The sequence below is a fragment of the Anomaloglossus baeobatrachus genome, chromosome 7, assembly GCF_048569485.1.
Source record: "Anomaloglossus baeobatrachus isolate aAnoBae1 chromosome 7, aAnoBae1.hap1, whole genome shotgun sequence".
NCBI classification, from domain to species: domain Eukaryota; kingdom Metazoa; phylum Chordata; class Amphibia; order Anura; family Aromobatidae; genus Anomaloglossus; species Anomaloglossus baeobatrachus.
In genome coordinates this window covers 57555857-57583257 of record NC_134359.1, presented here as the reverse complement: position 1 = coordinate 57583257, position 27401 = coordinate 57555857, and the positions used below count along the sequence as shown (strand labels likewise).

General features: G+C 48.9%; 1 protein-coding gene across 4 annotated transcripts in view; it reads right to left on the bottom strand.

Annotated features, from left to right (window-relative positions):
* DCAF17 (DDB1 and CUL4 associated factor 17) overlaps positions 1–27401 on the bottom strand; it is a 114464-nt gene that overhangs the window by 63041 nt on the left and 24022 nt on the right. For all 4 annotated transcript variants that reach the window (XM_075317323.1, XM_075317325.1, XM_075317326.1 and 1 more), the window contains exons 5-8: positions 26116–26252; positions 11855–11933; positions 9184–9261; positions 6984–7091 (exon numbers count right to left, since the gene is read on the bottom strand). In XM_075317323.1, the coding sequence (XP_075173438.1) occupies positions 6984–7091; positions 9184–9261; positions 11855–11933; positions 26116–26252 (402 nt within the window). The remainder of the gene's footprint in view (positions 1–6983; positions 7092–9183; positions 9262–11854; positions 11934–26115; positions 26253–27401) is intronic.

Sequence of the window (27401 nt, the reverse complement as noted above, 5' to 3'; positions counted from 1 at the left end):
TCGGAGCGCCCGCACCAAATCCAAGGAGTGCAACGCCTTCTCAAAGCGATGCACAGGGGCCGGACAAAGAGAGGGCAATGAAATGTCCTGGTTAAGGTGGAAAGAAGACACCACCTTAGGGAGAAAGTCCGGAGTCGGACGAAGAACCACCTTGTCTTGGTGAAACACCAAAAAGGGGGATTCCGAAGAGAGCGCAGCCAAATCAGAAACTCTCCTGAGAGAAGTTATGGCTACTAGAAAAACAACTTTCTGTGAAAGTCTAAACAAGGGAACCTCCCTAAGAGGCTCAAAGGGGGGTTTCTGTAAGGCCGTGAGGACCAAATTAAAGGTCCCAGGGATCCAAAGGCCGCCGGTAAGGAGGAATGATGTGAGCTGCGCCCTGCATGAAGGTGCGCACCTGAGCCAGTCGGGCGATACGCCGCTGGAATAATACCGACAGAGCCGACACCTGTCCCTTGAGGGAATTGAGGGACATACCTAGCTGTAGACCAGACTGTAGAAAAGACAGGATGGTCGGCAAGGAGAACGGCCAAGGAGCATGGTCGGAAGAGCGACACCAGGACAGGAAGATCCTCCAAGTCCTGTGATAAATCTTGGCCGAAGAAGACTTTCGAGCCTGAGTCATAGTGGAGATGACCTCAGAGGGAATGCCTGAAGCCGTCAGGATCCAGGACTCAAGAGCCACGCCGTCAATCTGAGAGCCGCAGAATTCTGGCGGAAAAACGGACCTTGAGAGAGAAGGTCTGGGCGGTCCGGGAGATGCCACGGCACCTCCACGGACAGGCGGAGCAGGTCTGGGTACCAAGCTCGCCTGGGCCAGTCCGGAGCAATGATTATGACCCGACGGCCCTCCATTCTGATCTTGCGCAGAACCCTGGGCAAGAGAGCTAGAGGGGGAAACACGTAGGCCAGACGGAACTGGGACCAATCCTGGACCAGCGCGTCCGCTGCGAAGGCCTGAGGATCGTGGGAGCGAGCCACGTAAACCGGGACATTGTTGTTGTGCCGGGATGCCATTAGATCCACTTCCGGAGTACCCCACTTGCGGCAGATTGACCTGAACACTGCCGGGTGCAGGGCCCACTCGCCGCTGTCCACGGTTTGTCGGCTGAGATAATCGGCCTCCCAGTTTTCTACGCCTGGGATGTGGACTGCTGATATGGTGGACTTGGAGTCCTCCGTCCACTGGAGGATTCGTTGAACCTCCAACATCGCCAGGCGGCTGCGAGTTCCGCCCTGGTGATTGATGTATGCAACCGCCGTCGCGTTGTCCGACTGGACTCGAATGTGCCTGCCCGCCAACAGGTGGTGCAAGGCTAGGAGAGCTAGAAACACAGCTCTGATTTCCAGCACATTGATCGAGAGGGCTGATTCGGACGGAGTCCAAGTGCCCTGTGCTCGGTGATGGAGAAAAACTGCTCCCCAACCGGAGAGGCTGGCATCCGTGGTGAGGATCACCCAGGACGGAGTCAGGAAGGAGCGTCCCTGAGACAGAGAGAGGGGCCGAAGCCACCACTGAAGAGAGCTCCTGGTCTGTGGCGACAGAGCCACTAGCTTGTGCAAGGAAGAGGTCCGCTTGTCCCAACAGCGGAGAATGTCCAGCTGCAGGGGACGCAGATGGAACTGTGCAAAGGGAACCGCTTCCATTGACGCCACCATCTGACCCAGCACCTGCATGAGGTGCCTGATGGAATGACGGCAGTGCCTCAGCAGAGAGCGCACCGCTAGCTGAAGGGACTGCTGTTTGACTAAGGGCAACTTCACAAGTGCCGGCAGAGTCTCGAATTGCATCCCTAGGTACAGAAGTCCCTGGGTCGGGGTCAGAGTGGACTTGGGCAGGTTGACAAGCCACCCGAACTGAACAAGCGTGGCGAGAGTGAGCGAGACACTCCGCTGGCAGTCTGTCCTGGATGAGGCCTTGACTAGAAGGTCGTCCAGGTAGGGGATTACTGCCAACCCCTGAAGATGCAGGACCGCAACCACTGCTGCCATAACCTTGGTGAAAACACGAGGGGCCGTGGCTAACCCGAAGGGGAGAGCCACGAATTGGAAATGTTCCTCTCCGATTGCAAAGCGGAGCCAACGCTGGTGTGAAACCGCGATAGGCACGTGCAGATAGGCATCTCTGATGTCGATGGATGCTAGAAAATCTCCTTGGGTCATTGATGTAATGACCGATCTCAGAGATTCCATGCGAAAAAGCCGCACCTGAACATGCTTGTTGAGAAGCTTGAGATCCAGGATGGGCCGGAAGGAACCGTCCTTCTTGGGGACTAGAAAGAGGTTTGAGTAGAAACCTCTGAACCGTTCCCGAGCGGGAACCGGAACAATAACACCGTTGGCCTGCAGGGATGCCACGGCCTGAGAGAAGGCGGCGGCTTTGGAGCAGGGAGGGGTGGACAGAAAAAATCTGTTTGGCGGGCTGGAAGAAAATTCTATCCTGTAGCCGTGGGAGATGATATCCCGCACCCACTGATCGGAGACGTGTTGAAACCACACGTCGCCAAAGTGGGAGAGCCTGCCACCGACCAAGGACGTTGCTGGCGCAGCCAGATAGTCAAGAGGGGCCTGCCTTAGTGGCAGCGGCTCCTCCGGACTTCTGAGGACGCGGCTTCGCGCGCCAGATGGGCTTACGATCCTTGGCTGTAGTAGTGGACGAGGCTGAGGGCTTAGAGGATGACCAGTTAGAGGCACGAAAGGAACGAAACCTCGATTGGTTCCTGCCCTGGACAGGTCTCTTGGCTTTAGCTTGTGGCAAGGAAGTACTCTTCCCGCCAGTAGCTTCCTTAATTATTTCATCCAGTTGTTCACCAAACAGCCGGGACCCAGCAAAAGGGAGACCCGCAAGATACTTCTTAGAAGAAGCGTCTGCTTTCCACTCTCGAAGCCACAAGATCCTGCGGATCGCGAGAGAGTTAGCGGAGGCCACCGCCGTGCGGTGAGACGCCTCCAGAATGGCAGACATGGCGTAGGAAGCAAAAGCCGAAGCTTGAGAAGTTAAGGCCTCCATCTCAGGCATAGAGTCCCTGGTGAGAGAATGTATCTCCGCCAGAGAGGCATAGACTGCCTTAAGAGCCCACACTGCCGCAAAAGACGGGGAGAAGGAGGCTCCTGCCGCCTCATATACAGACTTGGCCAGAAGGTCAACCTGGCGGTCAGTGGGATCCTTAAGAGAGGTGCCATCGGCCACCGCTACAACTGTGCGGGCTGAGATTCTGGACACCGGAGGGTCTACCTTTGGGGACTGAGCCCACTCCTTCACCACATCTGGTGGAAAAGGAAAACGGTCATCAGAACTACGCTTTGGAAAGAGTTTGTCAGGACAGGCCCTGGGTTTGGTGACAGTGGCCTGAAAACTGGAGTGGTTAAAAAACGTACTCCTAGCTCTCTTAGGGGAGGCAAACTGATGTATCTCTACCAGAGAGGCTTGTTCCTCTGACACTGGTGGATTGAGGTTCAGAACGGAGTTAATGGACGCAATCAAATCACTAACATCCGCATCATCCTCAGACAAGGCAATGGGGTACCTAGAGGTAGCGTCTGAGCCCACAGTAAAAGTATCCTCCTCGCCCTGCACCTCGGCTCGTGAATCAGAGCCGTGGGACGAGGAAGGAGAAGGGTCCCTGCGTCTCCGTTTGGGAGGACGGGGTCCTAGAACATGCTCTGAGAGCTCTGCAGAGCTCGGAGCAACAGAGGCGCCCTGAGAAGGGGGCTGATGCATGGTCAGCAGTGTCCGGGACAGCTGTCCCATGGAGTCGGCAAAAGACTGGGAAATAGCTCTGGAAAAAGATGCTACCCAAGCCGGGGGATCAGCCACCGGGGCTGGAGCGGCCGGAGGAACCCCTGAGGAGGCTCCAGGCTGAGGGACCACCATGTTAGAGCAGGCATCACAATGTGGGTATGTGCTTGGCTCTGGCAGAATGAGCTTACATGCAGTGCATATAGCGTACAGCTTAGCAGACTTGCTCCTAGTGACAGACATGCTGCTGAGGTGGAGGCTCTGCAGCCAGAATACACTCCTGTAGAATGCCCTGAGAGTGTATAATAAAAAGCCCACAACCAGAGGTTGTGGCTTACCAGACCGCTCTCTGTGTGCCCTCCGGATTCCACAGCTCGGACCCCTAGTGAAGCGTCAGCCTTTCAGCAGCAGCTGTAGCATCCAGCGCCGATCAGCGTGGGAACGCTGAGAAAATGGCGCTGGAAGGAGGAGGGGGGCGGGGATTAACCCAAGAGCGGGAAACCGGAGGGCTAAGGAGACATACAGGGAAGTGAACATCTCCTCAGAGAGGAATGTCCTCCCCTCTGCTGGCCGGCCGGTGGGCGGCGCCACGCCATGCCTCTGCATGAATGACATGCAGGGAAGCTGAAACCGAAACTAGGCCCAAACTGAAGCCGGGGCCTAGATTTTAACATGCGGCCTACAAGCAGGCACCCCCGGCGCGGTTCTCAGGAAAAACCCCGAGAACCGGCCGGAATTTACAGTAAAGACACAAAACATACTCTCCCCTCAATAAAAGGACCCGGGACCCCTGAAAAAGTCTCAATACTTAGCTTTTGAGACGCAGGGCCATGTCCCTGAGGGAAGATTAAACGCTCCGTCCAGCAGGAACCTGACAGGGCTGCGGATGGAGACCGGTCTCCTGCAAGCAGAGAGGACCGAGACGGCTCCCACTTCAAACCAGAGCCTGAAAAGGATGTTGAAGGAGCGCGGCATGTGAAGGCTCCAGCCTTGTAAAGTCAACCTTAACAGCACCGCCGACACAGTGGGGTGTGAAGGGACATGCCGGGAGTCCAGATTGGACCCGCTTTTCTTCCATATCTTTAAAATCAAAATCTTAAAAATGAAAAATCAGAGAATGCAAGTGTGTGTGTGACCTCCTGAAACACAAAGCATTGAACTGGTTAGATTGTCATCCAGGGGGTGTATATAGCCCGGAGGGAGGAGCTACACGTTCTGAGTGTAGTACTTTGTGTGTCCTCCGGAGGCAGTAGCTATACACCCATGGTCTGGGTCTCCCATAAGGAACATGAAGAAAAAAAATATATGTTTTGGGGTTTTTCTTAGAACATAAATGGAACAACCCTTAAAAACCACAATGTTTACAATTACTAAAGCCACATTTTATAAATCAAAAAAGATTTTATGGGATAATAAATCTTCATACAGATAGCAGTGATTTTCTTGTGGGGAACAAAGACAAAAAACACCCCCCCCCCCCAAAAAAAACCCACAAACAGATCACCACTTTCCATCAGTATATTGGGTCAGATTTTCATCAGTCTGAGGCTTCTTTCAGACGTCAGTGATTTTGGTACGTATGTGCTAGTTTTTATATGTTCCAGAATCAATGACATACACAGACATATTGTAATCAATGGGTCTGATCACACATCGGTGATTTCTCACTGACCGTGTCTCCGTGCGGCGTACGTGCGTGTCCACATGGAGACATGTCCGTTATTTTCTGATATCACTCACTATGGTGTGATCTGTGAAACATATACCAGAAAATCATGGACATTGAAAATAAAAAGATTTTTATACTCACCTTCTCCAACGCTGCTCGTCTCCGGCCTCTGATGGCTGCTGCTTCAGAGCCAGCTGATTACTGGCATGCATATTCAGTTATGCATGACATTGCGACCCGGAAGTAGCTGCAGCGGGGGCGAAAACACAGCAGAGCCGAAGAATTCAGCACTGCAAAAGCGGGGACAGGTCACTATACATCCATGTGCTATCACGAATAAACGGATCACGAATTGCACACATGGACAACCCACGTGTGCTGTGAATCACGGTACACAGAGGGACATGTGTGTTTTTAAACACATCAGTGAAAAAAGTCTGTTTTTCAATGACGTGTGTGTGGCGCCCCTGAGGCTTCAGTCGCAACAGGGTTTTGCATCTCACTTAAGGTGCAGTACTCATCCCAGGTAAGGAGGAGGTTAATCACTGGTGTTTATCACATTACACACACACAGCCAGATAGTGAGTCAGCCAGTTTCACTGACACAGTTTAGGCGCTTTCCCACTGGGACTGGACTAGGGTAGATGCGGGGTTGGCCATCACGAGGCATGGGTCTTTCCGGTCACTAGGACAACCACCCGGGGGGCAGGCACCACTGGGGGAAGGAGTAGGAGCAACATTCACACATAATCAGTCAAGCCTGCACCCAGCAGACAAGTCAGGATCTTGATCCAGGCAAAAATCACATTTCAGGAAACATCACGGGGCCCATGGCTTGGAGCAGGAAGCTCAACCCAGACTCTCTACAGCAGAAGGGGGATTCCAGGGTCCGCGGAGCATGCAGTGAGCACCCGCGGCCAGTTCCATAAACCAGACATTGGAGTGGAGGGATCCCTGCCAGCAAAGACATAGTGGGAACATCGGTGGTGACCTCTGAACTATCAGGGATCGACTGGGGCCCATCATGGCGGAAACCGGAACTCCAAGGGTGACGACATTGCAGTGAGTAAAAGAACTTTGACCGCAGTCCCCAAGTCGTCCCATCATTGCCGGTGCCATCGCCCTGCGCTCCGGCGCCATCGGCTACTACCACCACCATCATCCTCCCTGGGGCCAAGCTCCACCTGTGGAGAGCTGTAACACTGGGGCTGCGTTACCATCCGCCCCAGAAGAGAGAGACTTTCCACAGCGGTGGCTCCCTTCATAGCCATATAGCATAGGTGGCGTCAAGAGACAACTACTTCCAACATCCCCATCTTTATTGACACCGACGAGACCATGGAACCGGGCCAGGCCGCTGTGACAACCCAAACAATCACTGGCCCGGTGACTAGTAAAACCCCAGGCCCCGTGGGAGCGTCATGTGAAACAGGTCTGAGTGTCGGTTTTCCTAGCTAGCTTTCCTAGATGACAGTCCGATAAAAGCGGTCAACACTAGATGCATTTGAGAAACACTGACGGCAACTAACATTACTATGGAATCGGGAATGCGGCAGGCACCTACGGCTCGCTTACCTCCTTGACAATTCTCTCAAAACTGTAGAGACGTACCAGACCAGGACTGTGCATTACCGTCAACACACCATTAGTGATCATTACATTTGTCACATTAGAGCCAAAAACCTGTTTGGAAAAAAAAAATAAAGACATACCGTACATTATCAAATGAGATAGTTAAATTAATGAAGGCCTGGCACACCGGATCTCTCTCAAGTCTGAACTCAATGATTACTACAGACAAGTGACCAGGATTTACCAGATGGAGAAATCTGCTTTATGAAGACTTCTGAAGCTTCGCCCCCTAACAACGTATAAACGACGCGCCCTCTTGTGGTCATCTACAGATTCAACACAGGACCACCACAAATAACGCTGGGGCAACATGTGTCACACGACATAAACGTTGCATCTAGTAACTTTCTACGGTGTCATACTGCAATGTGTGAGTGACGGTAGTATCACTGGCGGATCTGATCACTGGCTCCTGTCTGTAGTGCGGTACCAGGCAGCGGCTGTAGACAGAAGCCAGTGATGAGAGTCAGCAATTAGGCCCCTTTCACACATCAGTCTTTTGCCTTCAGTTTTTTCAATGGATTGTGACTGATGCAATGGATCCGTCGAAAAAAAAACGGATCAGTCACATCAGGATTTTTTCATCCGTTTCTCGATGGATTCGTTGTGATACTGAGCATGCTCAGTTTCAAAAAACGGAATCTGTCGCTGGATTCCATCATTTAAAGGATGACGACGGATCCTGCGCCCTTAGGCTACTTTCACACATCAGTTTTTTTTCCATCAGGCACAATCCGGAAAAAACGGATAAAACGGATTCGGCGCCGGATCCGTTTTATCCCCATTGATTTGTATTAGCGCCGGATTGTGCCTGATGGCCTTGCGTTGCATCCGGCTTTTGCCGGATCCGTCGTAATTGGCTAATGCGGCGGCCGGATGGAACGTCTCTTGTAACGTTTGGCTACTTTCACACATCAGTTTTCTGCATTCAGGCACAATCCTTTTTTTTCCTGATCCGTTATGCCGGATGCGTACAAAACCGGATCCGGTGGATACGGTTTGCATCCGTTTTTGCATCCGGTTTGTCCGTTTTTTTGAAGGATCAGCTTTTTTAATTAATTTGGTGCATGCGCAGTTTACAAAAACGGATCCGGTAGCCGCATCCATTTTTTACCGCATTGCGCCGGATCCGGCGTCCATAGGCTTTCATTGTAAAACACGCCGTATCGCGCCGGATCCGGACAAAAAACGTTCAAAGACACGTTGCCTCCGGCCGCCGCTTTGATTAATTTTGCCGCATCCGGAAAAAAACGGATGCAACGCAAAGACATCAGGTACAATCCGGTAACAATGCAAATCTATGGGGATAAAACGGATGCGGTACCGGATCCGTTTACCCCGTTTTTTTCCGGATTGTACCTGATGGAAAAAAACTGATGTGTGAAAGTAGCTTTTTTTGTCTCTGAAAAAAAAAACGCATCGCACCGGATTTACAATGGAAGCCTATGGACGCCGGATCTGGCAAAAAACGGATGCGGCCGCCGAATCCATTTTTGTAAACTGAGCATGCTCCAATGTATTGAAAAAAAAACGGATCCAGCAAAAAAATGGACGAAACGGATGCAAAAATCGGATGCGCCGGATCCGTTTTTGACGGATCAGGTATACCGGAACCGTCAAAAAAAAGGATCAGGCGCATCAGTTTTGCATATTCTGCGCCGGATCCGTTGCATCAGGCACATGCCGGATTGTGCCTGATGCCAAAAAACTGATGTGTGAAAGTAGCCATAGGCTTCCATTCTACCAAACGACGGATGGTGACGGATCTGTCGCTGTCAGTTTTTTTAAACAGACACAAAAACGTTACTATGTCCGTTGTTTCCATCCGACGGACAAAGAATTTTCTACGGATCCGTTGAATGACAGATGAAACGTGGGCCATGTGTCGCAATCCATCGCTAATAGAAGTCTATGAGAAAAAAAAACTGATCCAGTAGCATCAGTCGACGGATCAGTTTTTTTTTTTTTCAAAATTTGACGGATTGTGACTGACAGCAAAAAACTGGTGTGTGAAAGGGGCCTATACAGAATGAGTCTACACATATAGCTCAGCTGTGGACAGACTGGTTCAGTCACACAATCCTGTAGCCAACACCTATTGAAGAAAAAGTAATAAAATATTGTATTGTAGAACCAATCTTACATCTTTATCAATTTCCAAAACTCCGACCAGTGAGAGCGGGAACACGTTAAATACCGCCAAGTGGAAAATCGCATTACTCTGAAAATAAAAAATACATAAAATATCAGAAAGGGATTTCACCAAGCATTATGTTCACATTTCAATATGATTTGGTGTCTACAGCCCCTATGCAGATCTATGTGTCTCCATGGAAACTGTAAAGACCTGGTGTAGTCTGTAGTCATATTTCCTTTAGTCGTTCCTGGCTCTTTTGGTAATTTAGTAAGAAAGTAAGGGTCAGATGACGTGTAACATGGCTGTATCAGACTGCACAGGTCTATGCCGTCAGCAACATAAGGGGCGCTTTACACGTTGCGACATCGCTAGCATTTGCTGGTGATGTCGAGTGTGATAGCACCCGCCACCGTCGTACGGCCGATATGTGGTGATCGCTGCCGAAGCGAACGTTATCGCTACGGCAGAATCATACGCACATACCTGTTCTGTGGCGTCGCTGTGACCGGCAAACCGCTTCCTTTCTAAGGGAGCGGTTCGTTCTGCGTCACAGCGACGTCACTAAGCGGCCGCCCAATAGAAGCGGAGAGGCGGAGATGAGCAGGATGTAACATCCCGCCCACCTCCTTCCTTCCTCATTGCCGGCGGCCGCAGGTAAGGTGAGGTTCCTCGTTCCTGCGGCGTCACACGTAGCAATGTGTGCTGCTGCAGGAACGACGAACAACCTGCGTCCTGCAACAGCAACGATAATTGGGAAGAGGGGGGCATGTCACCAATTTTGAATGTTCTTGCGACGGCTCAAAATCGCTCATAGGTGTCACACGCAACGACATCGCTAACGTGGCCGGATGTGCGTCACAAATTCTGTGACCCCCAACGACATCGCTTTAGCCATGTCGTAGCGTGTAAGGCGGCCCTAAGTCTGTAGAAAACTACAAAATACATTTACGTAAGACTATTGAACACAATAAAAGGAAAAGGTTACGTAGATGAAGCATCCCTTTAAGGCCGGGGTCACGGGAGCGTATATTCCCTCTTCTGAAAGAATTGGATATATTATGTAAATGACACTTGGATAAGAGTCACTGAAAATAAAGATAGCGGGTTGGGATTATCCCACGCTAAGTGCGTTCTGAGAGCTTTATTTGTTTTAATCTAATTGTCACAAATAAAGCATAATTATTCACAAAGAAAACCTGAGATAATAGATCTATTAGCGCTCAAAGGACCGGTTTTATCTATCTACACACACTTGGATAAGAGTGGCAGCATAGTGTCAGATCGGATGGGAGAACTATAGCGCAGACAAGGAGCAGATGGAGAACAAAGTTGCTCAATCTCCTCCAATCTTCAAGTTCGAGGAAATATCATCTGAATGCAGTCCGACGCTTCACATGCACCCATAGACTTAAATGGGTGCGCGCCATTCGGTTTACACTGCCAAATCATAGCATGCTGTGTTTTGGTTTGGTTTTTTTTTACTTATCCCCAATTGGCTTGAGGAAAACAAACAAAACACAAACAAAAAAACAAAAAAACAACTGGCCGACACGGCCCCATTGGGTTGAGTGCTATCCGACAAAACATCAGATATCACTTGTCCAAGTTATACGCTGGTGTCAGTGTAAACTATGCCTTTTTGTACAGTAAAAATATAGGAAATCTATTGTCTTCCAATTTTCCCACCCCTGCTTAGTCTTTAAAAAGTAGAATTATGCCTTTTGAATGGCCCTCTGGCATCTTCACCTTCTATCACCGCTGGTCCGGTCAGTGATCTGCAGTGTTTCATGGAGCGCCAGAGGTCAAAAATCAAAATAAGTCTATAAGAACCTCATCCTGGCTTTCATAGACTAGTATAGGGAGCTTGTGGCCAGTCAAACATCACAGGCAAAAGATGGCGCTGTGGGACCGGTGTGATGCAAAACAAAAAAAACAAAACAAAAACACAACAACAGGTGAAGAAGCCAGAGGGTGAGTAGGGGACTATGGTCAGAGACATGAAATTACAAATTGCCACTCTAGCGCTAAAATCAAAACAAAAGAAAAAAAAAGTGGTGCCTTAAAGGGAATCAGTTAGCAGGTCTCTTGCAATGTACGGTAGTTTGCAAACAGCAGGTTTAGGGGCTGAGACACAGATTCCTGTGATGTGTCACTTACTAGGCAGTGTGTTGCCGTTTCAATAAAATCAGAGTTTTATCAGTAGGGGATCATTACTACAGGACTATGTGTCTAGTACCTCCTGGTCCAACCTGGCCCCCAGCTTTCAGTCAATGTATTGTATACACAGAAAGCTGCCAATCAGTGGTGTGTATGGAGTTATACACAACTTAGCATTCAGAGCTCTGCTAGATCTGCAGCAGAGAAAACTGCATCAAAATGAGAGCATGGAGACCAGCAAGTGCTATATCACAGGAATCTGGGTGTCTGTGCCGACATCATGCGGCTGTCAGATTACAGTACATAGCAAAAACCTGCTGACAGATTCCCTTTAACAGTTCTTATTTGCTCTCTGATGGGTTGTTCATAACCAACATAACCCATAGTGGTGTCCTAAAACAAACAGGAGAGAAGATTGAGAAGGATGATGCCTAAATTAGATATAGTGACACTTTGCCCGGATTTAAAAACACAATAAAATACTGAATTCCCCAAATTTTGTCGCTAATCTTGCTCATACCTGCTGATTGTGATAAACACAAGTCTTCTTAATAGTCGTTACTACTACAGTCGCTTGGGTTTCATCCCAGGAAATATACCTGTATATAAACAAATTCATAATATAAAATTATGCAACGTAAATAAAAAAGTTTTACTAGACCAATCACAATGAAGAAACTGTTTCAAGCGTATCTGTGGGTTCAGGTAACTTTTTGTGTGTGCGCATTAGGAGTATATACAACACAAACACTAACCTCTGATTTTCACACCCGGTCAGCGTGGGGGTAATTATACAAACACTATTTGCCCGAGGGGCAACAAGAGGTACCCTAACTAAAGGCCTAATCAAATAAACTTTATTAAATTATATAATTGGACAAGGATTCAAATTGGCAGGTGGGAGGCCAATTCCATATTAGATGAGTGCGGCCGCGGACCGACATTAAAAAAAAACAACAAAAAAACCCCCAAATCTTTATTTTTATATAGCGCTAACATATTCCGCAGCGCTTTACATACATACGCAACACTGTCCCCATTGGGGCTCACAATCTGAAGTCCCTATCTGTATGTCTTTGGAGTGTGGGAGGAAACCGGAGACCCCGGAGGAAACCCACGCAAACACGGGGAGAACATACAAACTCCTTGCAGATGGTGTCCTTGGTGGGATTTGAACCCAGGACCCCAGCGCTGCAAGACTGCAGTGCTAACCACTGAGCCACCGTGCCGCCCCTACTCTGGATAATTCCTAACGTAATATGGCTGGCTACAACCTACACTGCCTGTTAAAAACTACCTAACAGCTAATAGCCTCCCCGACATGTTTCGCCATGACTGGCTTCATCAGGGGGCTGAGGCTATAGAACCATTAGGAATATATACAAGTCACAAGTATATATGAGAGACAAAATGTTTCCAATTTTCTGGATATGAAGCTTATTTTTTTGTACCCTGAGCCAACATTTTTACAGATACCACTTTGGATTGACTCCTAAGGCATTTGCACATAATGGGCGGCACAGTGGCTCAGTGGTTAGCTGTGTACGGTGGCTCAGTGGCTAGCACTGCAGTCTTGCAGCGCTGGGTTCCTGGCTTCAAATCCCACCAAGGACACCATCTGCAAGGAGTCTGTATGTTCTCCCCGTGTTTGCGTGGGTTTCCTCCGGCTACTCCGGTTTCCTCCCATACTCCAAAGACATACAGATAGGGAATTTAGATTGTGAGCTCCAATGGGGAGGGGGTTTGCTGAAGTATGTAAAGCGCTGTGGAATATGTGAGTGCTATATAACAATGAAAATAAGATTATTATTATATTAATTGTGGCATTAGATTTTTCTTCTTGTTACACTGTTTACCAATTGGATTAATTACGATAGATCAGACTTTTCCAAATGCAGAGATACCAATATTGCACGTTTTTAAGTGATTTTTAATAGGGCAAAAAAAGAGAATTTTGTTACTTACCGTAAATTCTTTTTCTTATAGTTCCGTATTGGGAGACCCAGACCATGGGTGTTTAGCTTCTGCCTCCGGAGGACACACAAAGTACTACACTTGAAAGTGTAGCTCCTCCCTCTGAGCTTATACACCCCCTGGTAGCCAGTCCTAGCCAGTTTAGTGCAAAAGCTGAAGGAGAATAGCCACCCACAAGTAGAACAGAGGAAGAGCCGGAACAACCGGAGACTCTGTCCACGACAACAGCCAGTGATAACACACGGAACAAGAAAATTGCCAACAGGCAACAGGGAGGGTGCTGGGTCTCCCAATACGGAACTATAAGAAAAAATTTACGGTAAGTAACAAAATTCTCTTTTTCTTTATCGTTCCTTTGGGAGACCCAGACCATGGGACGTTCCAAAGCAGTCCATGGGTGAGAATAAACAGAAAAACTGAGAAGTAGGCGGAGCCTAACTTCACAAGTGGGCGACAGCCGCCTGAAGGATGCGTCTGCCCAAGCTCGCATCTGCCGAAGCATGAGCATGCACTTGGTAGTGCTTCGAAAAGGTATGCAGGCTAGTCCAAGTGGCAGCCTGACAGACTTGTTGAGCCGTAGCCTGGTGCCTAAAAGCCCAAGAGGCACCGACAGCTCTGGTCGAGTGTGCTTTGATCCCCGGCGGGGGAGGCACCTGAGTACTCTGGTAGGCGTCCGAAATGGTCGATCTAATCCAACGGGCCAAGGTCGGCTTAGAAGCAGAGAGACCCTTGCGCCGACCTGTGGTTAGCACAAAAAGAGAGGTGCAACGCCTAAGCGCAGCGGTGCGAGACACATAAATCCGGAGAGCACGCACCAGATCTAGAGTAGCAACGCTTTCTCAAAGCGATGAACAGGGGCCGGACAGAAGGAAGGCAAGGAAATATCCTGGTTAAGGTGGAAGGGAGAGACCACCTTAGGAAGAAAGTCCGGGGTCGGACGGAGAACTACCTTGTCTTGGTGAAAAACCAAAAAAGGTGACTCCGAGGAGAGCGCAGCCAAATCAGAGACTCTCCTGAGAGAAGTTATGGCAACTAGAAAGGCCACCTTTTGAGACAGACGATACAAAGAAACCTCCCTAAGGGGCTCGAAAGGGGGTTTCTGCAATACCGTGAGGACCAAGTTAAGGTCCCAGGGATCCAAGGGCCGCCGATAAGGCGGAATGATGTGAGACGCACCTTGCATGAAGGTGCGGACCTGAGCCAGCCGGGCGAGACGCCGCTGGAACAGCACTGATAGAGCTGAGACTTGTCCCTTGAGAGAGTTGAGGGACAGTCCTAGCTGCAGACCGGACTGTAAAAAAGACAGAAGGGTCGGCAACGAGAATGGCCAAGGAGAATGGCCGGAAGAGCGACACCAGGACAGGAAAATTTTCCAAGTCCTGTGATAGATCTTGACGGAGGAAGACTTACGGGCCCGAGTCATAGTGGAGATGACTTCAGGAGGAATACCAGAAGTCGTCAAAATCCAGGACTCAAGAGCCACGCCGTCAATTTGAGTGCCGCAGAATTCGGGCGGAAAAACGGACCTTGCGAGAACAGGTCTGGACGGTCCGGAAGATGCCACGGCATCTCCACGGACAGTTGGAGCCGGTCCGGATACCAAGCTCGCCTGGGCCAGTCCGGTGCAATGAGGATGACTCGACGGCCCTCCATTCTGATCTTGCGCAGGACTCTGGGCAAGAGAGCTAGAGGGGGAAACACGTAGGACAGACGAAACTGGGACCAGTCTTGAACCAGAGCGTCCGCGGCGAAGGCCTGAGGATCGTGGGAGCGAGCCATGTAAACCGGAACCTTGTTGTTGTGACGGGATGCCATTAGGTCCACGTCCGGAGTGCCCCACTTGCGGCAGATTGACCGAAACACTGCCGGGTGCAGGGACCACTCGCCACAGTCCACAGATTGACGGCTGAGATAATCTGCCTGCCAGTTTTCTACGCCAGGGATGTGGACTGCGGATATGGTGGACTTGGAGTCCTCCGCCCATTGAAGAATGCGTTGGACCTCCAACATTGCCAGGCGGCTGCGTGTCCCGCCTTGGTGATTGATGTAGGCAACCGCTGTCGCGTTGTCTGACTGGACTCGAATGTGCCTGCCCGCCAACAGGTGGTGAAAGGCTAGGAGAGCTAGAAGCACAGCTCTGGTTTCCAGCACATTGATTGAAAGGGCTGACTCGGACAGAGTCCAAGTGCCCTGTGCTCTGTGGTGGAGATGTACCGCTCCCCAGCCGGATAGGCTGGCATCCGTGGTGAGAATCACGCAGGACGGAGTCAGGAAGGAGCGCCCTTGGGACAGGGAGAGGGGTCGAAGCCACCACTGAAGAGAGCTCCTGGTCCGTGGCGACAGAGCCACTAATCTCTGTAAGGAGGAAGGCCGCTTGTCTCAACAGCAGAGAATGTCCAGCTGCAGAGGACGCAGATGGAACTGGGCAAAGGGAACCGCCTCCATGGAGGCCACCATTTGACCCAGCACCTGCATCAGACGCCTGAGGGTATAACGGCAGGGCCTCAGGAGAGAGCGCACCGCCAACCGGAGTGACAGCTGTTTGTCTAAGGGCAACTTCACAAGTGCCGGCAAAGTCTCGAACTGCATCCCTAGGTACGTGAGACTCTGGGTCGGAGTCAGAGTGGATTTGGGAAGATTGACAATCCACCCGAATTGGGCTAGGGTGGCGAGAGTGAGCGAAACACTCTGCTGACAGTCTGCGCTGGATGTACCCTTGACCAGAAGGTCGTCCAGATAAGGAAGCTCTGCTAACCCCTGGAGGTGCAGGACCGCAATCACTGCCGCCATGACCTTGGTGAATACCCGAGGGGCCGTGGCTAACCCGAAGGGGAGAGCCACGAATTGGAAATGATCCTCTCCTATCGCAAAACGTAACCAACGCTGATGTGACACTGCGATTGGCACATGTAGATAGGCATCTCTGATGTCGATGGACGCCAGGAACTCCCCTTGGGTCATAGAGGCAATGACTGATCGCAGAGACTCCATGCGAAAATGCCGCACCCGGACATGCTTGTTGAGAAGCTTGAGATCCAGGATGGGCCGGAAGGTACCGTCCTTTTTTGGAACTAGGAAGAGATTTGAGTAAAAACCTATGAACCTTTCCTGAGCGGGAACTGGGACAATCACTCCGTTTGCCTGCAAGGACGCCACGGCCTGTGAGAAGGCGGCGGCCTTGGAGCAGGGGGGAGTTGAGAGAAAAAATCTGTTTGGAGGGCTGGAAGAGAATTCTATCCTGTAGCCGTGAGATATGATGTCTCTCACCCACTGATCGGAGACTTGCTTTAACCAAGCGTCGCCAAAGTGGGAGAGCCTGCCACCGACTAAGGACGTGGCTGGAGCGGGTCGAGAGTCATGAGGAAGCTGCCTTAGTGGCAGAACCTCCTGCGGTCTTCTGCGGACGCGCTTTTGGGCGCCAGTTGGATTTCTGATCCTAGGCTGAGTTAGCGGACGAGGCGGAAGGCTTAGAGGATGACCAGTTGGAGGAACGAAACCTCGATTGATTCCTACCCTGGGCGGGTTTCCTAGTCTTGGTTTGTGGCATGGAAGTACTCTTCCCGCCAGTAGCTTCTTTAATTATTTCCTCCAGCTGTTCACCAAACAGCCGTGAACCAGCAAAAGGGAGCCCAGCAAGAAACTTCTTGGAAGAAGCATCTGCCTTCCACTCTCGAAGCCACAAAATCCTGCGGATAACAAGAGAATTAGCTGAAGCCACCGCAGTGCGGTGAGCAGCCTCTAGCATGGCAGACATGGCATAGGATGAAAAAGCTGAAGCCTGAGCAGTTAAGGTAACCATCTCAGGCATAGATTCCTTGGTGAGGGAATGCATCTCCTCTAGAGAAGCAGAGATGGCTTTGAGAGCCCACACTGCTGCAAAAGTCGGGGAAAACGCGGCCCCCGCAGCTTCATACACAGATTTGGCCAGAAGGTCAATCTGACGGTCAGTGGAATCCTTAAGAGAGGTGCCGTCAGCCACCGACACAACGGTCCGGGCTGATAGCCTAGACACCGGAGGGTCTACCTTTGGGGAGTGAGACCACTCCTTGACCACCTCAGGTAGAAATGGAAACCGGTCATCAGAACCACGCTTTGGAAAGCGTTTGTCAGGGCAGGCCCTGGGTTTGGTCACAGCGGTCTGAAAACTGGAGTGGTTAAAGAACACACTCTTCACTCTCTTAGGCGAGGTAAACTGATGTTTTTCTGCCAAAGAGAGTTGCTCCTCTGACACTGGCGGATTGAGATCCGGCACAGAATTAATAGAAGCAATCAAATCACTAAGATCTGAGTCACCCTCAGAGAAAATCGATGGGATACATAGCCTCCGAGCCCCCAGTGAGGGCATCCTCCTCATCTTGAGAGTCAGCTCTTGAGACAGAGCCGTGGGATGGGGAGGGGGAGGAAACCCTGCGCCTTCTCTTAGAAGGACGGGGTCTGGGATCAGATGATGAATCCTCCGTGAGCTCCGATGGACGGAGGTCAGAGGATAGGAGCCCTCTGTCAAGAGTATTAGAGGCACCCTGTGAGGGAGGCTGATGCATATTCATCAAAGTCCTGGACAAAAGTCCCATGGACTCAGCAAATGACTGGGATATGGACCTAGAAAAGGACTCTACCAAGGCCGGGGGTTCAGTCACAGGTGCAGCAGCAGCCTGAGAGACCACTGGGGGTGAGACTCCAGGCTGTGGCACCGCCAAGTTAGAGCAACCATCACAGTGTGGATAAATGCTCGGCTCAGGCAGCAGGAGTTTACATGCAGTGCATGCAGCATAAAGCTTAGGAGCCTTGCTCCTTGTGTGAGACATGCTGCTGGAGTGGGGGCTTTGCAGAGAATGAACCCCAGGGAGAATATACAGAGGTCCACAACCGGAGACCGGCTGTGGCTTGCCAGACCGCTGAGCGCGGTGTTGCGTGCCCTCCAGATCCCGAAGCCCGGTCCCCCAGTGCGCAGCACCTCAGCAGAGATGCAGAATGCAGGATGTCCCAGAGCAGAGTGAACTCTGCCTGAGAAATGGCCCCCGGAGCGAAGAGAGGGGGCGGGACTAGGGGCGTTCCTATAAAAGAGCGGGAACTGGAGGGCTATAGAGACCTGCAGGGAAGGAGGGACGCCCCAGCAGTGGGGAGTGTCCCTCCCCTGTGTAGAACGGCCGCCGGGAGGAGCCGAACCTGTCCCTCTGCATGAGTGACATGTGAGGGTAGGAAAATGAAACTAGGCCTCCGGCGAAGCCGGGGCCTAAATTTAAGCGGCGAGGCCGACAAGCAGGCACCATCGGCGCGGTTCTCAGGCAAAAACAATCACATACAGCATACTCTCCCCTTACAATAAAGAACCGGGACCCCCAACATAAACGTCTCAGGTACTTAGCTGCTGAGACGCAGGGCCATGTCCCTGGGGATGAGTGCTCCGGTCCAACAGAATCCTCAAGGGGCTGTGGATGGAGACCGGACTCCTGCCAGGCATGGAGACCGTGCTGGCTCCCACTTCAAGCCAGAGCCCAGAAGGGATGGTGAAGGAGCGCGGCATGTAAGGCTGCAGCCTTGTAAATCAACCTTAACAACACCGCCGACACAGTGGGGTGAGAAGGGACATGCCGGGAGTCCAGACATGGACCCGCTTTTCTTCAAACTCTTTCCAAAAGTCAAACAAATCTGATGAGAATGCATGTGTGGATGTATGCCTCCTGACACAAAGCAATAAACTGGCTAGGACTGGCTACCAGGGGGTGTATAAGCTCAGAGGGAGGAGCTACACTTTTAAGTGTAGTACTTTGTGTGTCCTCCGGAGGCAGAAACTAAAACAACCATGGTCTGGGTCTCCCAAAGGAACGATAAAGAAAGGGAGGAGATTTGAATTTTTTTTTTTTTTACATATATTTTAAAAACTTTTTCTCTACACTTTCTGCTGTATTTGTTAGTTGCCTTAGGGGACTTGAAGCTGCCCTCATCTGATCGTTTGTACAATACACAGGAGTGCTGATGCACTGCTAGGTATAGCAACAAAGCAATCTCTGTATGAACAGCAGCTAAATGCTGGCTTTCACAGGAGAACCATCACGACAACTCATCAGTGCCCCACGATCACGTCACGGGCGTGTGAAATGAGGCACCACCCTGTTGGCGCACATTATATGCCACGGTCAGAGATAGACAACAGAATTTAACATTAACAGACGTGGGCAGATGATGGCTGAATAATTACGATAAAGATATGGGCTGAGCTTGCGAGTCCGCATCTAATTAAGGGACCCGACATGTAATTATACATCATATGTCAGGAGGGGGCTGAAGAGAGGCCGGACATCTTCCAGGTTTGTTGGGTTTTTTAGCGTTATCATTGACTTCCATTGTAAATTAGAAGAATGTTTAGGTCACAACGCTGAACCGTATGAGAGCAACTTTTTTTTTTCTTCTCTCTATAGAAATACTAATATTAAAAAGACTCTTTTGATCGTTTTTGTGAGTACATATTCTGGCAGTTTTAAAACCGCATCAGCTCCTGTTGAGGAGAACCATTGGATCAAATACTTAATTAACCTCTGGACATAGGGGATTGTGGGAAGTGTGTTCAATGAAATCGATCTCTATACATAAGCCAGTCTTCAGAGATATCCAAGATGGTCCCCGATAATCTCATAGACCCACCCATCAGCATCACCGCAGATCCGCCCCGATGATGTCACAGACGCACCCATCTGCATCACCGAAGACCCGCCACGATGACGTCAGACCCGCCACCGATGACGCCCACCAATCAGCCTATGGACTAAAACATTGTTCAACCCACTGACCAATGAACACACCGGGGCATACCCACTGTAGGGCTGACCATACCCCTTTTCCTGATATCCTATCCACCGCCATTAACTTGAGAACAGCGGCAGCTATAGGCATAGAAGTGGTGTCCAGGTATAGTAAAGTAGCCATTCACTACGCAATGAAACCACCTATAGCGCCGCCTGGTGGAAAACAACGGAGTTAGCATATTTATCTCAAAAATGGAACGAGAGAAAAAAAAAAGTGAATTACAAAGTTGTAGGGCATCATGAATTCAATATGAATTGACACCTTGCATACAGGAATGCTATGATATGAAAGCCATGACCCCCCCAAAACATTGAATGCTGGTCTCACATATGGCGCTCATTTAACTTTGATGCTCAAAGTGGCCACCGTCAGCTGCAATGCACATCTGGACTCTGCACAGCATACTGTATCTTGCTGCACGTTGTGCAATATGGTAGGTGACACGTTTGCACAAGCATCTGTGATATGTCGTCGTAGGTCCTGCAATGTTGGTGGAGGGGTCGCATACACCTGCTGTTTGATGTGACTTCACAGAAAGAAGTCCAATGGGGCCAGGTCAGGTGAGCGTGGAGGCCACTCCACACAGCCACCATACCCAATGACTTGTAAAAAGGTCTCCATGAGGTATCGCTTCACGTCCGCAGCCTTGTGAGTTTTACACGTTCTAATCATAGCATTTCTGTATGCAAGGTGTCGATTCATATTGAATTGATGATGCCCTACAACTTTGTAATTCACTTTTTTTTTCTCTCTCGTTCCGTTTTTAAGATAAAAATGCTAACGCCGTTGTTTTCCACCAGGTGGCGCTATAGGTGGTTTCATTGCGTAGCGCATGGCCACTTTACTATACCTAGACCCCACTTCTATGCCTATAGCTGCCGCCGTTCTCAAGTTAATGGCGGTGGACAGGATATGGGTGAACACACTGTATAAGAGCCAGTCACTAATAAAGCTCTCTCTGTTTTGGGCAAACCTTGATCGAGGAAAGATGAACATCTGACTGTGGGTGTCTGATGTCATTTTTCAAGCATGCACTTGATCCTCAATAATTAGGTCAGGCAGTAGGCAACACGTGAACCTTTGTAAAAGTTCACCCTAAGGCTATGTGCCCACGCTGCGGATTTACCGCGGATTTTGCCGCGGATTTCCCGAAAATCTGCAGCAGCGGCACTTCCAAGCCATTTCAATGGCATTTTGGAAATGCTGTGTCCATGCTGCGGATTTTTCCGCTGCGGATTTGCCGCGGATTTTGATCCGGAAAAATCTGCAGCATGTCAATTGTTTGGTGCAGATTTGGTGCGGATTTTTGGTTTTGAATGGGGAAAAAAAAAAATCCGCATCAAAATCCGCGGTAAATCCGCGGGTGCGGATTTGCCGCGAAAGTCGCGGATTTTCAGGCAGAAAAATCCGCAGGTACATTCTACCGTGGACACATAGCCTAACACTCCAAACACATTGAGAAAAATAAATGATACAGTGTAAACAAATCCTAAAGGGAGGGAAAATATATATTTATTTTGGGCTTTCATACTCTTGACTTTGGTTCAAAAACCTGCATCGAGCCCGGCCAGAAAAACTGCAAGTGTGATTTTAGCCTTGGGATTTGTGCACATGGTGCTGGCAAACAAGCATGGCACTTGCTGTAGGAAAACTGCGTTTATATAGTGCCAAAAAATTCTGCAAAACTTTTCAAATTATGCAGGGACATGTGCAGACTATACAAAGTAACACATAATTCAACAATTACAGGAGGATTGATGGCCCTGCACCCAAGCTACAATGTGTAAGAAAATAAGGAGACAAAACGGGTAAGAAGTGCTCGTCATGTATGATCTGGCCATCATTATAATAAATAGGACATTCAAATGAGCTACATCCGGTCATCAGACAGTATCTATAGAAGGGCAGTTACCAGGTGCATGGAAGATGTGGACACAGATGAATAGGAGGGAGCAGATTCTGAGGAAAATTTAGAAGGAGGGAACAGGGCAAGCTTAGACTTGTCTAAAAAGATGTTTTTATAGCATTCTTACAAATGTGGGGGCTAGGTTTTAGTCGAATCGTCCAGGGTAGTGCATTCCAGAAAACTGGTGCAGCACAAGAGACGGAGGTGTGAGGTTTGGATTATGGAGGATGCTAGTCTAAGATCAGTAGCAGAAAAGAAGACACGGATAGAGTGATAGAATGAAGGTAGGAGATATACAGTGGTGCAGAACTGTGGAGAGCTTTGTGGGCAAGAACGAAAAGTTTATATAGTACTCTGTAGAGCAGTATTCACCAACTCCAGTCCTCAGGAGCCACTAACAGTGCAAGATTTCCTTAGCATTACACACGTTGAAACCATCACCTGTGCAGGTGATTACATTATTACTAGTGATGGGCGAACTTGAACTGGAAATGTTCGGGGTTCGTACCGAACACAGTGTTCGTACATATGATCCAGAACACAAGCTTTCTGGGAAATTTGTGTTACAATTTGGGTCCAGGGGCTGTTAAAAAAAAAATAAAAATAAATAAAAAAAAAAAAACAAAAAACACAATATGATCATACTTACAAGTCTCGCGTCGAGTCCTGCAGACTGTCATCCCGGCGGCTTCTGCGTCCGATCATGGCTGTGCCGCCATGTAACCACCACTGACTTAAAGGACCTTTGATGATGTCATAGCCATGTGACCAGTCTGGTGTGACTGTCATACAGACATTGGGTTAGAGTGGTCACATGGCTACGACATCATGGAAGGTCCTGTTAACTTCCAGGGGTATTCACTGCACTGCTCGTCACTGGCCGTGTCCGCGGTGGCCTCAGGGTTCACTTGAGTTCATGACTCATGGACTCGATTGAACTTTGCCTATCACTGTGCGCATCTCGCATCACCTGGTACAGCCGCACACTTTCCTGACAGACGCTCGTTTCCGGAGAGTGTCAGTCCATGCTGGGTGATGCCGATGCGAGACTGCACGAATCATACGCAAGTTGAAGTCTGGCCTCAGAGTCAGCCTGCTTCTCACTCTGTATAGATGCTTGTCTGTACAGAGTGTTGAAGCAGAGCTGACAATGCTCTACCTGCGGACTAAGGAATTTTTTATGATAAATATTGAGTCTCTAAATGTGTTTTTTTGTTTTATTTCTAATAAAAAAAAAATAATCTTCTCTGTGTTGTGGGTTTTTTTTTACTGCTTACTAGAAATTCATGGTGGTCATGACACCATGAATTTCGGGCTTAGTACCAGCTGAGAATACAAAGCAGGTATTAACCCCTTTATTACCCAGTGTGCCACTGCCATCAGGGCCACTGGACGAGCCGGGTAAAGCGCCTGGAAATGGCACTAAGAAACAATGCGCCATTTTCAGGTATGGCTGTGGGCTGCGGTTTTTAGCGTGGGAAGCCCAGAACGCTTGGGCCTTACCACGCTGAGAATCCCAACCACCAGTTGCCTGGTTTTACCTGACTGGCGATCAAAATACACCGTGAGCCAACGCATTTTTTTTTTTTTTTAATTATTTTATTAATTTTTTTTTTGATTGCCAGCTAAGGTACAGCCAAGCAGATGGGGGTGGCAATCCATAGCTGTCCGCTTTATCTGCGCTAAGAATTAAAAATACCGGAGTGCTACTTCATTTTTTTTTTTAACTATTTATTTATTTTTACACTACTATATGTGTATAGATGCTAGAATATATGGCCAGGTTGCAGGTTACGCCAGCATCCAATTACAGACGCTCACTCAAACAGCGTCTGTGATCGCCTGTTATTATAACAGTAAAATAAAACAACAACACAGAAAAAAAAAATTATTAGAAATAAAACAGAAGACATTTAGGTCTCCATCTTTATTACCCAAAATAAACCCCTCCGACGTAGACCAAAGGTGGGCAAGCATCTTCAGCTCTGCTACATCTATGGAGGAGACAAACACATGTCTGTTCACACAGACTCAGCTGAGAGCAGTCAGAGACTTCACCCGAGTAAATTGCTGATGCCGGTCAGCTGTATCCCCGTGTAACGCCCACTGACACAAGAGGACCTTTCATGACGTCATAGCCATGTGACCAGTCTCTAACCAACAAGGTAATACAACATTCACACCTGACTGGTCACATGGCTATGATGTCACGGAAGGTCCTTTAGTCAGTGGTGGTTTCCGGGGGGACATAGCAATGATCGGACCCGAAAGCAGAAGCGGACGGGAGACAGAGTCTGCAGGGAGCGTCGCAGGACCTGTAAGTATAATGACAAATGTTTATTAACTATATTCTTTATTTTACAGCACCCCGCCCCATCCCATAACTGTAAAGTCCACGTTCCGTGTTCGGACGCAAGTTCGTGTTCTCAGAACCCGAACTTTACAAAATGTTCGGGTGAGTCTCCCAAACACGAACATCGGGGGGGTTCGTCCATCACTAATTATCACCTGTGCAATACTAAGGAAACCCTGAACACATGCTCTGCTGGTGGCTCCTCAGTGAAGTTGGGGTGCACTGCTATAAAGGATAAGTAACCAGTGCAATGACTTGCACAAGGTGGAGGAATCGGTGTAGCGGCTGGACAGAAATATGACCTTGTCTGCAGCATTCAGGACAAAGTGGAAAACAGAAAGTTTAGTTACAAGGCAACCCATCATAAGAGAGTTGTAGTCTACTCAAGAATTAATCAGAGCAACAGTAAGAGTTTTTGCCATTTCAAAAAGGTGAGAAAAGGTCGGATTCTGGAGATGTTTTTAAGATGCAGGTGACATGTGAAGCAAGTGAATGACTGGATATAGAGAAATAAAAGTTTTATGTCAAATATGACCCCAAGACAGTGGGCCTGCTGTTTGAGAATTATCGTAGGTTATTAGAGGGAGGAATCACAAGGAGTTCAGTTTGTGATCAATTAAGTTTAAAATAGAGGGTGGACATGACGTTAGAGACTGGACAGAAAAATAACTGGAATGTTGTGTAAATAAACACACACACACACACACACACAGTACAGACCAAAAGTTTGGACACACCTCATTCAAAGAGTTTTCTTTATTTTCAAGACTCTGAAAATTGTAGATTCACATTGATGGCATCAAAACTATGAATTAACACATGTGGAATTAAATATTTAAAGTGTGAAACAACTGAAAATATGTCTTATATTTTAGGTTCTTCAAAGTAGCCACCTTTTGCTTTGATTACTGGTTTGCACACTCTTGGCATTCTCTTGATGAGCTTCAAGATGTAGTCACCGGAAATGGTTTTCCAACAGTCATGAAGGAGTTCCCAGAGATGCTTAGCACTTGTTGGCCCTTTTGACTTTACTCTGCGGTCCAGCTCACCCCAAACCATCTCGATTGGGTTCAGGTCTGGTGACTGTGGAGACCAGGTCATCTGGCGTTGCACCCCATCACTCTCCTTCTTAGTCAAATAGCCCTTACACAGCCTGGAGGTGTGTTTGGGGTCATTGTCCTGTTGAAAAATAATTGATGGTCCAACTAAACGCAAACCAGATGGAAAAGCACGCCGCTGCAAGATACTGTGGTAGCCATGCTGGTTCTGTATGCCTTCAATTTTGAATAAATCCCCAACAGTGTCACCAGCAAAGTACCCCCACACCATCACACCCCCTCCTCCATGCTTCAAGGTGGGAACCATCCATGTAGAGTCCATCCGTTCACCTTTTCTACAAAGACACGGTGGTTGAATCCAAAGATCTCAAATTTGGACTCATCAGACCAAAGCACAGATTTCCACTGGTCTAATGTCCATTCCTTGTGTTCTTTAGCCCAAACAAGTCTCTTCTGCTTGTTGCCTGTCCTTAGCAGTGGTTTCCTAGCAGATATTTTATCATAAAGGCCTGCTGCACAAAGTCTCCTCATAACAATTGTTCTAGAGATGAGAAGGTATGTACAAACGTTTGGTCTGTATGTACTGTGTGAGATAGATATAATATATAATATATATATACACACACACACACACACACACACACACACACACACAAATACCACTGAAGCCACACAATTTCACTCACTTAAATCTTCTGGATGCTCCTAGGAAGACCTTCTGCAGAATTTTCCCGGTATCAGCTGAAATTCGGAGCAACCAGTCATGGCCAGTTACAGCGAGGATAGAGGGGGTATAATCTGATGCTTGAGCAAGAGGCTCTCCCTGCAGAGTGAATCACAAAAAGAAGGGAATTTTGTTTACTTACCGTAAATTCCTTTTCTTCTAGCTCTAATTGGGAGACCCAGACAATTGGGTGTATAGGCTATGCCTCCGGAGGCAGCACAAAGTATTACACTCAAAAGTGTTAAGCCCCTCCCCTTCTGCCTATACACCCCCCGTGCTCCCACGGGCTCCTCAGTTTTGGTGCAAAAGCAAGAAGGAGGAAAAAGAATTATAAACTGGTTTAAAGTAACATCGATCCGAAGGAATATCGGAGAACTGAAACCATTCAACATGAACTACATGTGTACACAAAAAAACAGGGGCGGGTGCTGGGTCTCCCAATTAGAGCTAGAAGAAAAGGAATTTACGGTAAGTAAACAAAATTCCCTTCTTCTTTGTCGCTCTATTGGGAGACCCAGACAATTGGGATGTCCAAAAGCAATCCCTGGGTGGGAAAATAATACCTCGTAAGAGAGCCGTAAAACGGCCTTTTCCTACAGGTGCGCAATCGCCGCCTGAAGGACTCGTCTACCTAGACTGGCATCCGCCGAAGCATAGGTATGCAACTGATAGTGTTTCGTGAAAGTGTGCAGGCTCGACCAGGTAGCCGCCTGACACACCTGCTGAGCCGTATCCTGGGATCTCAAAGCCCAGGACGCACCCACGGCTCTGGTAGAATGGGCCTTCAGCCCTGAGGGAACCGGAAGCCCAGCCGAACGGTGGACTTCGAGAATTGGCTCCTTGATCCACCGAGCCAAGGTTGATTTGGAAGCCTGTGACCCTTTACGCTGGCCAGCGACAAGGACAAAAAGTGCATCCGAGCGGCGCAGGGGCGCCGTACGAGAAATGTAGAGTCTGAGTGCTCTCACCAGATCTAACAAGTGCAAATCCTTTTCACATTGGTGAACTGGATGAGGACAAAAAGAAGGTAAGGAGATATCCTGATTGAGATGAAAGGGGGATACCACCTTAGAGAGAAAGTCCGGAACCGGACGCAGAACCACCTTGTCCTGGTGAACAACCAGGAAAGGGGCTCTGCATGACAGCGCTGCTAGCTCGGACACTCTCCGAAGTGAAGTGACTGCTACTAGAAAAAACCCTTTCTGCGAAAGGCGTGAGAGAGAGAAATATCTCTCATTGTCTCGAATG